The 17,417-nt window shown below is 40.9% G+C and overlaps 1 protein-coding gene across 1 annotated transcript; it reads left to right on the top strand.

Annotated features, from left to right (window-relative positions):
• Positions 1 to 4,701: 4,701 nt before the first annotated feature.
• LOC131251513 (uncharacterized) lies at positions 4,702 to 15,727 on the top strand. Its single transcript, XM_058252266.1, has 2 exons — positions 4,702 to 5,131; positions 15,320 to 15,727. Exons 1-2 carry the CDS (start codon positions 4,841 to 4,843, stop codon positions 15,473 to 15,475), a joined length of 447 nt encoding a protein of 148 aa, XP_058108249.1. The 5' UTR covers positions 4,702 to 4,840; the 3' UTR covers positions 15,476 to 15,727.
• Positions 15,728 to 17,417: the final 1,690 nt, after the last annotated feature.

Genomic DNA, 17,417 nt, shown 5'->3' with positions numbered 1-17,417 from the left:
TTTTTATTTTTTTTAAAGAAAGTTTTACGTGATTTTTGTAGCCAGATGTTTTAGGCCAACCAGATTAACGGTTATAATCGCGAGGGTGGCTTCATGGGAAGGAAAATATAGAGTATTATTAAAAGCGAGGCATGTGTGCAAATAGAAACAAGGAATGAGGCCGACAAGACTTTCAAATTAATCGCTCTTCAATACAAACTCCCGCAATTCACGCCGTGATTTCTCGCTTAGTGGATACCAATGGCCTGTGCCCCGGAAATGGCATGCAAACATCAAGTTTCTGTAGCAGAAGCTACGTGGGGCCCACCCGTAAAAGCTCGGATTTCCTGCAAGAGGCGGCGAAGTTACTGCGCCGGCAACTACGTGGTATCTGATGTTTGTAAGAAATTCACCCTTTTTATCCGGTCGGGTAGCTCATTTTTAGAAAATGCAATAATAAAAATAAAAAATCATGGGTTTGAATATCACTCATTAAATATTTGTGATAGTTCACAACCACGCCATTGAACAAATTTTTATCACAGGCAGAAACGGATTGGCTACTCCCCCTGCCCCCACTAGCTAGGTGCTCTGTAGGCCCCACCATGATGTATGTGTTTCATCATGTCGTTCATCCATTTTTACAGATCATTTTATGGCTCGGTACCAAAAATGAAATGGATATAAATCTTAGGTGGACCACACAACAGGAAAACAATATTGATTGGATACCCACCATTAAAATCCTCCTAAGGCCCACTGTACTGTTTATTTGACATCCAATCTATTGATTAGGTCATACAGACATAGATGAAGGGAAAAAACAAATATCATCTTGATCCAAAACTTTTACAGCCTCAATTTTTTTTTTAATGGTGGACGCTCATTCAACACAGTTTCCTGTAATGTGGTCCACTTGAGATTGGGATATACCTCATTTTTTCGTCTCGTTCCCTAAAATGATCTATAAAAATAGATGAACAGCATGGATGAAACACATACATCATAGGCCCTACAGAGGACAGTCCACCAGCCATTGGGTGGTGGCAGGGGAGTAGCCAATCCGTTTCCCACAATGGCCTGGGTAACACGGACTTCAGAACATGAATCATTTAAAACGCAGTAAATATACTAGCCAGGTCCAGAACGGTACATATGTTATCTTATATGATCCATAACGGTCATCCACCGGGCCCACCACATGCATCCCAAGACTGGACTACGAATCCTAACCGTTCAACTAGAGGAATTCTGACAATGGAGTGTGAATGGTCCTTGCTTTTTGCTACCATCCGTTCATTTGTGGCCTGCACGGACGGTTGGGTTCGTCTTATCAGTTGTATTGACCTGTTGCCCTTCCACAAAATGAGGCAAGACGGTTAGATCATCCTCATTAGTTGTCCCACCAGATGGTCCATCTAGCCAAATTTATGGCTGTGATGGGTTCTTGACCGGTGGGCCCATCTCGGCCGCTAATTTTTAGTGACAAGAGTTTCTGCTACACCACGTCCTCTAAGATTTGCTAAGCGTGCGGACCTCTACACCGTCTCACGTGGCACATGAGTGGGGCATCTAAGCCATCCATCAGGCAGGGCCCACCATGAAACTGACCTGACCCAAAATTCAAGCAGATCGACTAATCAAATTAAGCTAGACACTTCCATGAACAAAGCACGCATGAAATAACTTGATAAATTGTCCACATTCAATGTGAATTTTTGTGGTCCTTCCGACCAGTAGACATGACAGTTTTTTGGGTCAGGTCATCTTCGAGGTGGGGCCCACCTGATGAACGATTAGGACATCATCCAATCGGTGGTTGGACTCGAATTAAAAATCAGTGGAATTACGGTCATCTCATGCAACCGCGGTCTTCTCCACTGCCTCCTCGGGAGGAAGGGTCCGGACGGAAACGGATTGGCTACTCCCCCTGACACCAGCCCCGGGGCTGGTGGTCAGTTCTCTGTGGGCCCCGCTATGATGTATGTGTTTCATCCATTCTGTTCATCCATTTTTAAAGGTCATTTTAGGCTTGATCATAAAAAGGAAAGATATAAAAACCTCAGGTGAACCACACCACATGAAAACAATATTTATTGGATATCCACCATTAATATCCTCCTGAGGCCCATTGTACTGTTTATTTGAAATCCAATCTGTTGATTAGGTCAGACAGGCCCAGATGAAGGAAAAAAACAAAAATCAGCTTGATCCAAAACTTTTATGGCCCCCAAAATGTTTTTAATGGTCGACGCTCATTAAACACTGTTTCCTGTAATGTGGTCCAATTGAGATTGGGATATATCTCATTTTTGGTCTCATACCTTAAAATGATCTATAAAAATAGATGGACGGCATGGATGAAACACATACATCATGGTGGGCCCCACAGAGCACCGACCACCAGCCATTGGCTGGTGTCAGGGGGAGTAGCCAATCCGTTTCCGGTCCGGACGCACCGGACTGCAATCCGCTGCGCAATATACAACGCCTGCTTTACGCAGTGCGTAAAACACCCAATTCTGTGGGCCGTCAGGTTGTAAATGTAGAATCCACAATGTCCATCAGATTCTATCCTATATATGAGGCTCTGAGGTCAGAAATCAACAAGGTTCACAGATAAGATGGGCCACACCACATGGAACAATCAGAATGAGATACTGACCATAGGTTTGTTCGTGGGTTCTGGGTCTTCCATCTACCCGTCAGTCATGTCTAATTCACTGCGATGAACAGAAGATACACAATCTTCCTGATAGAAAACTCAAGCGGGCCACACGGTGGGAATTTAAGATTTTGAGAGTAATTTTATATTATTATTATGATTGGTGTGGCCCGCGTGAGATTTTATCAGCGTTTCAATCGTACGGTTGAAGTATGGTTGTCAGTTGATGGACATTTCACATGTACGACGCAATGGATGCACAGAGCTGAGTGTTTTACCACCTGCGTACGACAGGTGCCGTAGACTTCTAGACTATTACGGTCTAGTGGTCCACGTCATTACAGTGCCCGTCTGGCATACGTGCGAAAGGTTGGGACCGTTCTTGACGTGGACTACACCCATGTCCTCCTAAATGGGCGCTTTTTCGGTGGATCCCTTGCTGTGGGGCCCACCTCGAACTATTAACTTTACATCCACGACGTCCATCCGTTTCTACATATTATTTTAGGGCATGATCCAAAAAAATGATGCAGATCCAAATCTTACGTAAGCTACACAATAGAAACCGTGGTGATCGATCATTAAAAACTTATTGTGGGCTACAATAGTTTTGTATCATACTGAAATTTGTATGTCCCTTCATCCATGTCTTTGTGACCTTGTCAACAGGTTGGATGGAATATAAATATTCCGGTGTGCCCAAAAAGCTTTTAATGGTGGATATTCAATCACCGTAGTTTCCTGTGGTGTGGCCCATCTGAGATTTGTATCTGCTTCGTTTTTTAGATCATTCTCTAAAATGATCCTTCAAAAAGGACGGACGTCGTTGATGTAACCCACATACAGTAAGATGGGCCCCGCAATCAAGGGATCCACCGGAGCCATGCCCCTCCCATATGTTCCAGATTCCAAAAGCCAGTATGGTAAGTGGTAACCGACCTAGTGGCCCACCAATGCATGTTGGGTACGGCACATTGGCCGTATTTTGACCGTCCATTCTTCATATGAGCGGGGCCCACCGACGGTCTTATCATTGTGCTCGGGAACGTACCCGGTGGGACGCGGATTCCCTGTGCCTCCCCATTCGAGAGTTCCTGGAGATAGAAGTTATGTGGGGCCCAGTGGAAATATTTAAAAATGGTTGTAGCCATCCATTTATTTGGCACAATGTGGCCCACCAAGAAAATAACATGGCTGGATTTTTACGCCAGAAAAATATAAAAGGTGTGGACGACCTAACGGAGTTACAAGATCTTGTATGTATGTTCCACATTCGTAAGTGCTCTTGCGAACGAGGCCCAACAACATTTTTCTGTGTGGTTGTCATCTCCCCACATGTTCATGCATGGACAAGAACACAACCCATTGGTATTTGTAAAGGTTAGTGGTCCATGGTCCAAAAATCACAAATGCTTAGGTCATCTTAGACATTTTGATCAGCAGCGTACAAATGAATACTAGAAGACAAAAAGATGAATAACAGGAAAGTGCTGGTGTGGCCATAGTTAGCAAAACCACGTACCGTAAAATAAAAAAGTAGATGGAAATGTTGATGTTTTAATTGGGTCTCTATTGTTAAAATACGGTAATTTTTTTTAGTAAAAACATGAAAATTTAAGTACTCTAGGACTTAAAAAGCTCTTAATTGTCAATTACACTATTTCTTGTGGTGTCGTCCACCTGAGACTTTAATCTATTTCATCTTTTTTGGCACATGCTTTAAAATGAGCTGGCAAAGAGAATGAACGGACTAGATATAAAACGCATACATCGAGGTGGGTCCCACGGTAAGGATCCCTCCACACCGTTAGGTGGCGGACAAGTCGCGTACAATCAGGCTAGCGCGGTTTAATAGCAAAAGGTTCGTCTGGCGGTTAAGATAATCCGGACAATGAAACTTTTGGTCAAGCCAATCAACGTCTGTTGCCTGCCGGTCACATGGCTCTGATCACGATAAACAACTGCCACGTGTACGGTACCCTATCGAGAAGCACTGAAAGAATGGATCCCGCTCTCTATACCCAAAAGAAAAAGTAAAAAAGAAGAAATAAAAAGAAGACGTTGTTGCTCTGCACTCGAGAAGCCTCGTTTCTCCTCTCCTTTTTCCGGCATCGAAGACAGAAGAGAAGACAGAAGAGTACTCGCAGCAGTTGCAGAGGGAGAGGAGAAAATGAGGAGTTGAGATGAGAAAATGAGATGATGGAAGGAGCGGAAGAAGAGCTGGAAAGGAGGAGCCGATTCCTGAGCGGTCTTATACAGAAGAAGAAGGAGAGCGAGCAGCACGAGCAGCTGCAGCGGCTCAATGTTCGAGTCCGAGCTGCTGACATGCCTCTCCCCTTGCAAGACCGAGCCTTCAGGTGCGCTCGCGACTCGCTCGACGCCATGATGCTGCAACCCTCCAACACCACCACCAACAACAACAACCACAACAAAAGCCACAACCACAGCAAGCTCGACAGCAAGCGCCTCGCACTCGCCCTCAAAAAGGCAAGCTCCTCCTCCTCCTCTCTCTCTCTATCTCTCTCAGGTTACCATCTGGCCATCGTGGCGGACATGTCGGAGGTCCGTTCCGCTCATCCGGGGAAATCGGGTGGGCTATACTTGTATGTTGAATGCAGGTCGTTGATTTTTTTTGACCGTTTGTGGTTTTAGGGATGCGAATTTTGTGCCACAAAAAGATGTGGGGCCCACTTTGATTTATCTGGTGACATCCACTCCGTCTATTGGTTGCACTAGCTCATCTTACGCAGATCCAGAATTCAAATGGGCTGCACCACAGGAAACAGTGGGGGTGGGGATGCATGCTGTTGATAGAGTCACCTATATTAGTGTAGAAGTGGGGTTGCTTAATTCCTATCAGATTTGGGCCTGAATCGCTCTCATGAAACAGGATTTCGCAGGCTGCTGTAATGTGCAGGATTGGTTGTAGTGGATGAAAAATATGAGTGAATTAACTTGAGTTGTATAGTAATAGAATATTAGTTCAAGACTCAGTTTACTAATATTCTTATAAGAATCAAGTTAAGTCGTGGATAAATGTTCAAGTTGTGGATAACAATCTACCTATATCTATTTGTATTTTTCCTGATTGCACAAAGTTTTATAAAAAAATATTTTTTGTTTGTTTGTTTTGAAATGGGGGTAGATTGTTATGTTTATGACGGTTTCAAAACAAACATGGTGATGTTTTTGTGTTTGTCCCATATTGGATAGGGAAGAGCTTTAAAACAAACTTATGAGAAAAGACAGGCTTGAGCTCCTCCTAGAGATTGCACATTAAATAGCACAGGGTGGGCATGCCCTTGTACAATTTTTAAAACTTTTGAGTTGCATTGGGGTATAGCTGTCGGTGCGGCTCAATGCAATGTGTGTGGTTATGTTCCTAGCCATGTGTAATTTTTTTTTTTTTTTAAATTTATTTTATTTTTTATTTTTTTAATTTCTAAAATCAAACATCTGTGTAATAGTTTTCTCTTTAATCTTTGTAATGGTCTTTCTTTAATTTTGTAATTGTCTCAGACCATTATAGAAAGGGGGTAGATTGTTGTGTTTATGGCGGTTTCAAAACAAACATGGTGATGTTTTTGCGTTTGTCCCACATTGGATAGGTGCAGTGTGTGGTTATGTTCCTTGCCAATCTTGAGCTCCTCCTAGAGATTGTACATCGAATAGGGCATGCCTTTATACAATTTTTAAATCTTTTGAGTTGCATTGGGGTATGGCTGTCGGCGCAGTGCAGTGTGTGTGGTTATGTTCCTTGCCAAGTGTAATCTTTTATTTTTTATTTTTTTATATTTATTTAAAAAATTATTATTATTATTATTATTATAAATTTCTAAAATCAAACACTTGTGTAATAGTTTTCTCTTTCATCTTTGTAACTTTCTTCTCTTTAATCTTTGTAATGGCCTTTCTTTAATTTTGTAATTGTCTCAGACCATTATAGAAAGAGAGTCTCTGCTATCTCTATATAAACTGGCATAGTCTGAACCAAGATAGGGAAAAAACCACTGCCTATTCTTTCTTTGCTCTTTGAAATCCTTGTGCAACCAAAGTCCCCTATAGTTTCTTGGTTCGATTTGATGGTGCAACCAGAGTTGAGTATATGTTTGAGGTGAGCTGTTTAAATCCTAGGGACTTTTCTGCTATCGATCCAGTGCACTCTTGTGGGGTGTAACTACTATAAAGATAGCGACCCAGTTGTGTTCGGCCCCTTCCTATGATGCTTCTGCTTTTCAGATAAGGCCAAAGAGATTTTGCCTGATGCATACACAATAACCACCATCCTTACAAAAATAAGATCTTTTTAGTTCTTAGCCTTTGTGAAGTAACATATGTGCCATCCAACCCATTTGTAAGATGATTTCCACCACGAACGGAATATATCAGCTTGATCTAGAATTTTGGTGGGCCCCGAGAAGGGTTCAATGGTGGACGTTCCCGACCCCATTGTTTCTCGTGGTGTGTCCCACTTGAGTTTTGAATCTGCCTGGTTTTTGAACTCACATCTTAACATTATAGTTGGTGCCACCGATGGATGGAGCGGATGTCACACAAACATCAAGGTGAGCCCTATAGAGCCTTGTGTGGCAGGGGCTTGCTACAACCACTGAGGTAGGAATTCACATTATGGTTTTAGGTTTAGATAGTTTGGTTGTCAACCAGGTACGAAGATATTGTACTATGTGTCCGCTAATTGTGGGCGTTCATCTAATGAGCATTGTCAGGGGTGACCCACTGCACAAAAGTTTTGCTAGACAAGCATTTGAATGCAAAGGATCCACTGGATCATATCCATAAGTGTGATTTTCTCATCGCGGGCTATCCATGGCGAGGTCGACAAGATGAACCGTTTAGATTATGGAGTGTAGTTATGGTGGGCAACCCATAGGGATGGGAATAATCCATCAGTATGATTTTCTTCCCTTGGGCTATCCATGTTGGGTTCAACATGCTGAATGGCTCAGATCATGGAGTGTGAACACTGCTTATGGTGGACAACCAACAAGGTTAATCGTCTCACATATTATCAAGCTTTTGCGATTTTCTAGGCCTAGATAATGAGAGGATCGACCTATCTCTAGGGCTAGAGCACATAATATTGCAGTCCTGCCTGATGAACAAACCTGTACCTCCACATGCACTACACCGTCATGGACGTTCTTGAATGGAATGGCTACTTAATTAGGGTTCTTAGTTCTTGATATGGAGATTTGTGTTGCAATCATGATTGGATGGTGTTGATATTGCTGTAAAATGTTAGATTTTCACATATTGCACTATGTCTGTATACAATCAAGCCACATTCCATTAGTGTTACGTTTTCACAAAATTCAATTGCTTTAACATCATTTTCTAGGATCTGATTGTATCAGAGATGCTCAGTTGAACTGAAATGCAATATTTCGACTTATGTGGGATCCTCTAATTGGATTCTGAGCTTTCGAAAGTCACAAACTTGATAGACTATAGGCCAAAACTCACAGGATTTAAGTAATTCTGGTTGTTTGATTTTGCCAGATGAATCTGGACCACTGACCATTTTTTAACTATCCGTTTGATGATTACTGGATGGATGTTTAGGATTGCTAGATTATTGTAATTTATGTTATATATCCACTTAGTGGCCCATGATTTGAATGGATGGATTGATCCACATGTATTCCATGTTGTTGATGTCTTAAATCTGTAAGCAACAGGGTTTGTCGATGTCATCAACAGACCACTCAATGCCATCGAGTAGAGGTCAATGCCATTGGAAAAATCCAAAAAACCCATGTTGGTTGCTGGAATGTTTTGGTGTTGTTACTCGATGTCATCGAAGGCGTTCGATGTCATCGACGGATCGTCGATGCCATCGAAGTCCCATCGAGCGCACGTGCAAAGTTACGTAAGTGCGGGATTGTTTCCTATTCCGGTTGCGATACTTTATATATTGGGTGTAGTCGGGATTTGGGAGGAGTAGAGGAGTTCTAGGGCTTTCTAAATCGTTCCTAAGGCTTTTAAGGGCATAGCTAGGGCTTGTGAAGTGGATTCGAGGCTTGTTTGAATCAGTAAAACTCTATCTCTTGTAATTTTTGCTTTCATAGTGCATTAATTGTTTGTGCCTTGGTTTTTTTTCCTGCAACGGTTTTTCCATGTAAAGTTCGGATTGTTCGTGTTTGGACTTGGTTGTGCGATTGCGTGTACTTTGCTTGATTCGTCTCTGTGTGCTTCCGCGATTCCCCAACATTCCACGTATGTGCAATTTTGTGGGATGAATATGGACCACTGACCATTTTTTAACTATCCGTTTGATGGTTACCAACAAGATGTTTAGGATTTGCTAGATTAGTGCAACTTATGTTATGTATCTACTTAGTGGCCCCTAATTTGAATGGCTAGATTGATCCACATGTATTCCATGTATGTGGCAGATGAGTTGCCACAATGGACTGAATTGTGGCAAACACAGATTTGCAGTTTAGCACATTGCTTTAAAGTAGTTTCTTGATGTGGTTAGTTTCCTAGTTTGCTTATACTTGAAGAGTTTCTATGAGTCCTTGTATACTTGGTTTGTGAAATAGGCAATACAACTTCTGATTGTTAGAACAAAATTCGTATTTGTGGTGGTTCTACATTAAAACCTTAATTTGCTCCTAGTTGGATTATATTATGTCATTGCCTTTCAATCATGATTGTTTATCTTAGGTTTCATCATTAACAAAATTTTACTTAAGGGTGCTGAAGGGGAAAGATCACGCAAAGGAAGGAGGATCCATGAAAGATGAAAATAACATGTTACTGGACAAATAGGAAAACTCTTACCTACCTTGTGTAGGTACCTACCAGTGTCACTTTCTCTAGTTTGGGGGAAACAACTTAATGTGCATGAAATCCAAACCATCCGTAAGGTGCATCATCCCTTGTTTATCCTTGATCCCCAAAATCAGGTTGATTCAACACTTGGATGGGACACCTTTGTTTTCGAATACTAATTTCTAGGTAATTCTTTCATCCTGATGAGGGACATTGGATGGTATATAAACACCATGGCAGGCCCTACACAAAACTAATGGTGGGTGTCCCTCCTATCCCAACTTTTTCCTAAGTTGTGGCCTACCCAAATTCTGGATGGTCACGATATTTGGGACCTGAGGTAGCGTACCTGATGGACAGGGTGAATCTCATGAGAATTCCACCCATGTGGCTCTGGGTGCGCAAGGTACCTATCTTGAGTTATGCTAGTGTGAGTTGAAAAAATATGGGCTCTGAAGGTGTGGAGTGGAATTTGAAAGCTTGTGAAAGTGGCAAGTATAGAGTTGACTATGATCAAACCTTTTGATTATTGGTCAACACTTGGCCAATGCCAAAGAAAGTGTTGTTTCTGAAGGTGTGAATTGAGTTCGAGAAGCTGTGGGAAAGTGACAAGTGTTGAGTTGTTGAATTGACTGTTATCCACTGTTATGATTATTGGTCAACAACTATTCCAGGCCAAGGAAAAGGTTGGAAATTAAGTTTACTGGGATTATGGAAGAGTGCAAAACACAATGGCACAATGCCTGAGAATCAGGCTCAAAAAGAGGGATGGTGTCATCTAATGTATGCATGTATACAGTGACTTTCAGGAAGCATTGCTTTACACTGCATCACTTTTAGATGATCTATAGCCTGTCTAGATCATCTTTGTGAGGTTGATATGGAGAAAGCTTACGATAATGTTGTGAGGGATTTTCTTGCAATATGCTTGGGAAAGCCTGATTCTGAGATATACATGGAATCTATATCCTTCTCATCCATTTCCATTATCCGCAATGGGAATTCTGTCAGTTTATTCTAAAGTTCAAGAGGTTTAGGCCAAGGCATCTGCTATCCGGCTGTTGCTGAGGATGCAAATAGTCAGTTATTGCAAAAGGAAGGTGATTCATCATCTTCATCTAATCCTTATCCCAACGAACTGGGGTTGACGAGTGATTCACCTGCAAAAGGCAAGTGATTGTGGCTTTATAAATGATCTTAGGATGGTCCGGCTGTAGCCCATAAAAGGTGGATTGGACCGGACTGTCCAAGTGTCCCGATTGTACTTCACTACTATTGTGGAGTCTGATTCCATGTGAATTATATCCTCCCACCACACACATACGCGCACGCACGCCCGCGCGCGCACGCACACTACTTTCCCTTGATTTCAGCTGTTCAAGTGATGCTCACTCTCGCGACCTCTCATGCATTCCATTTGCTCCTTGTTGAGTGCTGGCATGCCTGCACTTCAAAAAAATACCATCATCATTATAGCCTTGTCCCATTGATCTTGGGTCGGCTTTACGAATCTTGTTTAACCAATCAAAATGAATAAATAAATAAATTTCCCACATAAATTAACCCCAGGCCATCCCGTTAATATGATTTGCATGTTGTGCTTTGTAAATTTGGGGAAACAGCAGTCTAGTTCCAATTATACCTAACACAAGTGGCCGCCAATGTTGAAATCCAGGCCAATTGGATCACTGCATTAAAACCAAAGATTCCTAACTATATGTTTTATGTGAAAAGGAGTGGAGTAATCGGTAGATCTTATTATACATTATAGGTGGCAAGGAAGTGTTGTATTTATTGTGTGAAGCTTGTCAAATGTCATTGGGCATTTAAAGAAGATTAGTAGAGCAAAAGATGCTTCCATTTGAAATAATATGGGGTCTTTTGAAGGGACAATGGAATCTGGAATCTTAAATAATAATGTTGCATTGTTGTAAAAGATGAGAGACTCAATAAAAACCTTTAAATTTTCAGTGGATCCTAACGTGAAAGGATTTGAGCATCGTGAATGAGGACATGGAGATTGGAGGCAAGTGATTGGACGATTATTATATAAGAGGAACAAGGGAAATGATCAGATTCAGCAGCTGGTTCAGGAGATTTCTTGCAGCCATTTTTCACGCCAACATGTCACATGTATAGATCATCGAATCTGTGAAAAATTTTGGTCATATATCGTTGATCAACTGATTTGAATATCGTGCCTGTCTACTTATTGTGTGGGCTACACAATTACACCGAGTCATACCTTTGGCTGTCTATTAGTTTTGGCGTTGTACCCATCCATGTGTGTATCTGCCTGATTTTTGTAACAGGTGATAATCATGGCGTGACCCACCTTTTTCACGGATTGTATATTCTATACCCGTGAGTTGTTGGTGGGAAAAAATGACTGTCTTAGAACTCCTGGTAACATGCTCTATTTGATCATTTGTAATCGCTGTAACAGATCTGGCTGTGGTTTGGAGAATCTTGTGATATTTTTGCAAAAAATCAACTAAATGTTAATATAATTACAATATATATGATTTATTAATTTATATGTATAACGTATATGTGAAAAATCAACCCCTTTAATAACCTCTGTGTATATAACTCTCAATATCCGTTCATTCACGGATTTTGTCTCCAACTTCTTGCCCTAATGATATGATGCTTCTTTTGTAGAAGTGTTTTTGAGATTCCTGTTTCTACACTATTCCATCCCTTCCAGTATCAAAAACTCTTTTTTTTTTTTTTCTTCTTCTAGACAAAGAAAATATTTGAAATATCTGGATGGCTGTATCTTCCAATTCTTCTTGACGGTCCCTTGGATTTCGACCTGTTTTCTTCCAAGAAATGTAACTGAACCTGCACAAAGTATTGGATTCCCACTAGACCAGAGACCTGCTGGATTTCAATGTCTTCTTCTCAGCACAAGTCTTGAACTTGATTTTTGCTACATGGCCTTGAGCTGGATGTTAAACTAACTTGGGAAGTTGATCCTGGATTGTCCTAATGTGATACGCAGAGGATCTGAAATTGAATCTGCAATAGGTCCTTAACCAATTCGTGTACACGAATAAGAAGAGGTGAACGTCTATATGAAGCATCCGGCACTCACTCAGGGAAGTCTCTTTTCCGTCAAAAGAACATTGGAAATAACAGAAACATAACTCATGACCTCCTGCTTTGATACGAAGTTGCAAGTTGAATATCAGCTTAAAGAATTACTGCCCTCTTTGATCTGATCGTTCAAAAAATGATTATAGATGAGAGAATGTTACAAAAGTGGATGGATGAGAAATATACATAATAATTCAATTCCAATGTCCAAGTAAATAAATATTTAGGTAAAACCCCTTACAAGGTTTCCTTGTATCTAACATCCTACCTGAAATTGGTCACAAATGATCAACCAACTGGGGGAAACTGAAACAAGGATTTCCTATTATGGAGTAACAAATTTTTTTTTTTTTGGATGAACAGAGAAATTATTATTAAAAGGCATAACAGAGAAACTACAGTCAAAACAACACTGCCGAACAGATCCAGAAGGGAGCACATCAAAATAACACTCAATTTTTTTAATTTTTTTTTTTTTAAAAAAAAAAAAAAAAACATAAACAAAAAAACAAAAAAAACAAAAAAAAACCAAAAAAAAAAGAAAAGAAAAGAAAAGAGGAAAAAGCTTCTTCAGACTTCATCCCTCTCGAGAGACATGTGCCGGTAGTCTGAAATACATAGATCACTACAAAGGACTCCTTTGGCCAGCTTATCTGCCTGATTATTAGCAGATCAGTTGGCATAAGAAAGAAACCCACATAAAGCACTGATATCTCCGGCCTTTTACTGAGTCAATTTGAACACTGACACAGCTGAAACATTGCCTGACTAAGGTTAGAGAAATGCAAAAGCTAGTTGTGAGAGTAGGATCTTGAATCCTGATCTCCCCACCATGTGGGTGAGATCTGGATAGTTCATCTGCTGGGCCTCACTATATATCTGAAGCAGCCCTAAAATAGACTGGTCCATCCATCAGGTGAGCCACACAAGTGGGAAGAAAAAAAAAGTTATGTATGAAAATAACTGATGAACAATCCATGCTTGACGTGTGGCCTTTGACTCAACTAGCCTGGTTTGGGCTGGGGCACATTAGGGTCCACCTAAGAATGTCGATTTCACAATTGCCTATTTGGAATGCGTAGAGAGGGTAGGATTCTAAATCCTGTTCGAGCCTGGTGTGAAAATGCCTCCGCATTAATCACCTCCGGTGAGGAGTCTCGAATACGAGACCTCCTGCTCTAAATACCAATTTGATGCAGGACAATAAACCACTTGCTCTAAAAGCTCGAACTGATAGAGCATGATGAATTAATCACTTTATCTCATAGCCCAGGTCCCAAATCCATGGGTTAGGTCCTCGGCTGAACCCTCCTCGCGGGCCCCAAATCCATGGGTTACGTGGGCCACTCACCACGAGTGTACCCCTACATCCCACATGCCACCACACTCGAGCCCGGTGTGAAAATGCTCCTGCATTAGAGGGTTAGGTATTGGATTGTTTGGCTAACTTTCTCTCTCTCAATAATCTCTCCTGGTGGTTGGGGGTTTCTTTGTTTATTTTTTTATTTTTCCAATCCTCTATTGAAGGATTTATTAAAATCCTTTTTGTCCTAACAAGGTTTATTCATAGGAAGTTCAACAAACATCTTGTGAGATAGCATATCAATTTGTATAGATTATATCACAGGAAAATCATTGGATGCATAGTGGTTTGTCATACCTGCACATATGTGGAACCCTATCCATCCACATGCACGTACGCATGCCTGCTGCTGTGCACATGTTTGCAAGAACTGAGCTTTCCATCAGATGAGACACTCTTTAGATCTTCTAGCCTAAAAATCAGGCCATTGCACCCAAGTGGATGACTACATCAAATTTTTTTTCTAGACGTCCATTTGTTTTGTATGTAGGCCCACCTGAGAGAAGCGATCTGATTTTTAGCCAGAAGATCAAAACAGTGTGGCCCACCTGATGGGAAGCTTGGACTTGGACAAGTGTGCATAATGGCCTTGTCTTGCATATGGATAGGCAACATTCCACACGTGTGGCAACTTCCGGATTCATATATGGGGTTTGGAGTATGAGTCTTCTGTGAGATTATCCATTTGTCTGTATTGAAATGGAAATATTCTCTCCGAGCTGCCGCATGATTTACTGGATAAATTGTTCCAAATTTCTTATCTTTTATAGTTCCATGAAAATACAGAGATAAATAAAACAATAAAGAAAGAACACTCTTTCTGAGTTCTTGCAGTTACATATCAGAGCTTTTCCATGTATGCACCTCAGATGACCAATCACTCTCTCTGATCAATACCAGTAATGGTTGGACCATATGCCTACCATGTTGTGAATAATGACTGCTCTGACTATGTGCATTAGTTGCCCAATCCTTCTAACTAGGTGCCTCGCCTGTTCCAAATCGCACTTGGACTTGCACTCACAATCCCACTTCCTAGCTGTTTATACTTGCTAACATTTTGAAACTCATGCGTCTCAGCTCTGAATCTGTTGCCACTTTTCTTCATGCTTCATGCAACTATAATGTGTGCTTTTGTGCTCTGTTTATTAATCATTTTCCCTTAGTGCTTTGTTTTTTCCTGTGCCTTCTACCCGTCTACTAACAGATCAGATTTTAGAAGCCTAGAGCTGCAATGCCATTTGATGGGTGAGCCTAGAATAAAAACTTGCTCAAATGGCCCTTTTTCAGTGGGTACTTGTGAGTTTTTAGCAAAGCTCACTGATATCCCTGTATTTAGAGATTGAATTATTTCTGGCTATCATATTTGTGGTCTATGACAAATTCTAATGAGTTATTTTTCTTGGTCACAGGAATTTGATTCATCATATGGCCCAGCTTGGCATTGCATTGTGGGGACGAGCTTTGGTTCGTATGTCACGCATTCCCTGGGAGGCTTCTTGTACTTCTCCATTGATAAGGTTTACATTCTTCTCTTTAAGACGGCCGTGGAACCTTTAGACCATTGATGCTTACTGGATTTTGATTCCACCTGTGTTTGTGTTTGTGAAAATATATATTTGAGAGCATGAACATTTACCTTATTGAAAGCGTGCTCACTATTATGTTATGTATACAAGCATGCTATTGCAGATCGACTGCACATGCATGTACACAACATGGTTTGATGCATGTTGCACCACATGTTTGAAAGATTGTCATCTTGGTGAAGTTTGAATTATCAAATGCAAGATTATAAAGAGTCCATGCGTTCTGCGTCAGACATTTGTGGTCATTTAATTAGAAAGAAACCTATGACAAAATCTTTTTGGGCCAAGGCTAAAAATACCTAGGTTCAAGCCCTTAGCTCAACAGTCAGCTTCTCTTCACATCACATCAAAATCTCAGATTCTAACCAAGCATACCTACCAAAAATTTATAGGGGATAGGCTAAGAATGCCCCAAAACTCTTTGAAGCAGCCTGCAGAAATGCTCCCTGCAGGAAAATATATGTAGTTGTGTATGTTATTTGTGTACTCCTGTGGAGCACTATATGTTTCTTTTATGATAATCTATGGTAGAAATAGGAAGAAGAAGAGAAGAGAAACACAGCACTCCACAGGAATACACGGAGACATGTACACAAGTACATATATTTTCCTACACTCCCAAATCCGGTAGTGTGTGTAATGCAGGGGCTTTTTCACACTGGGCTCGAGCAAGGTAGCCTGTGGGATGCAGGGACACATTCGGGGTGGGCGGCCCATATGAGGCGGGTGGCTCGTGTGAGGCAGGGCCCACGAGGAGGGTTCGGCCGACGTCCTAACCCATGGGATGTGGGGCCTAGGCCATGAGAAAGGGATCGATTCGCCCTCTCTTCAGTTCGAGCTTTTAGAGCAAGTGGTTAATTGTCGTGCATTGAAGTGGTATCAAAGTAGGAGGTCTCATGGCTCGTTTGCTCCTTTCAAACCCATCCATCCTCTTTGATGATCTTGGATCCTGAAATTTCTCAATATCCCTGTTCTCCAATTTTTTAGCCAGTTAGCGGTAGCTTGTTTGGCTCACCCCAGTTGTAAAAGGTTCATCTGGCAAGCAAACCGATGAAAACTTTAGCAAAGCTAGTTGATCAAGGTCTACATTGTTTGCTGAATATGTGATGTACATGGATAGGATCCGGACCGTCTGAATAGGGCCTTAAAAAGGATCACGGTGACCTAATGATCCTAACCATTTAATTGTTGGTCAGTAGATCAATATGAGAAGATAACTTTGTGATGACTGATTCTCAATGTGAAAATTATTATTTATTAGACAGTGAGGATTATCCAATCAAAGGGACATTATGGCACATGAACAGTAGGCATTGGATCAGCTCCCTTGAAAAAAAATGATTTAGAGTGTGTTTCTTGATCGGTTGGTATGTGTCACCGAAAAAAGAAATTTGAAACACAAATTGCATTTAGATTCTTGTATTAAGTTTCAATCAGACAGTTTAATCAAAAGAGGGAATTTCAAATTGAAAACTGTATTTTATTACTAACAACTATGTAAGTCGCTGTCAAATTGCTGTTATACTTATTTCAAATACAACTTGCAAGCAATTGCATTGCAATTTGGATCCCAGAATCTGAATATGAATGCTAGGAAGGAAACTTGAATTTGGTTATTTCCACTTTATTATACTCATAACTGCGTTCAATCGAATCCGATTCAATATTGTGCATCAAATGCACCCTGATGGATTCCATTTACAAAGAATTTCTCTTTCTTTATTCCTGTTTGGTCAGTTGCGTTTGGGCTATAGTTAGATGTTTGTAGAGATTTTTTCTCATTTGAAGTGAGCTCTTCTAAATTACAACTTTATCAGGACAGTAGATTCTGCTAGCCAACAAATCAAAATGCCTAAAACAGTTGTTAAAGTCTCTTGATATATATTGATACACCATCCTTTAATGGCTCAAGCTTTTAGAG

This window comes from Magnolia sinica, chromosome 7 (genome assembly GCF_029962835.1).
Source record: "Magnolia sinica isolate HGM2019 chromosome 7, MsV1, whole genome shotgun sequence".
Lineage (NCBI taxonomy): Eukaryota > Viridiplantae > Streptophyta > Magnoliopsida > Magnoliales > Magnoliaceae > Magnolia > Magnolia sinica.
The sequence above is the reverse complement of the archived record's forward strand: the minus strand, read 5'-3'. Positions and strand labels throughout refer to the sequence as shown.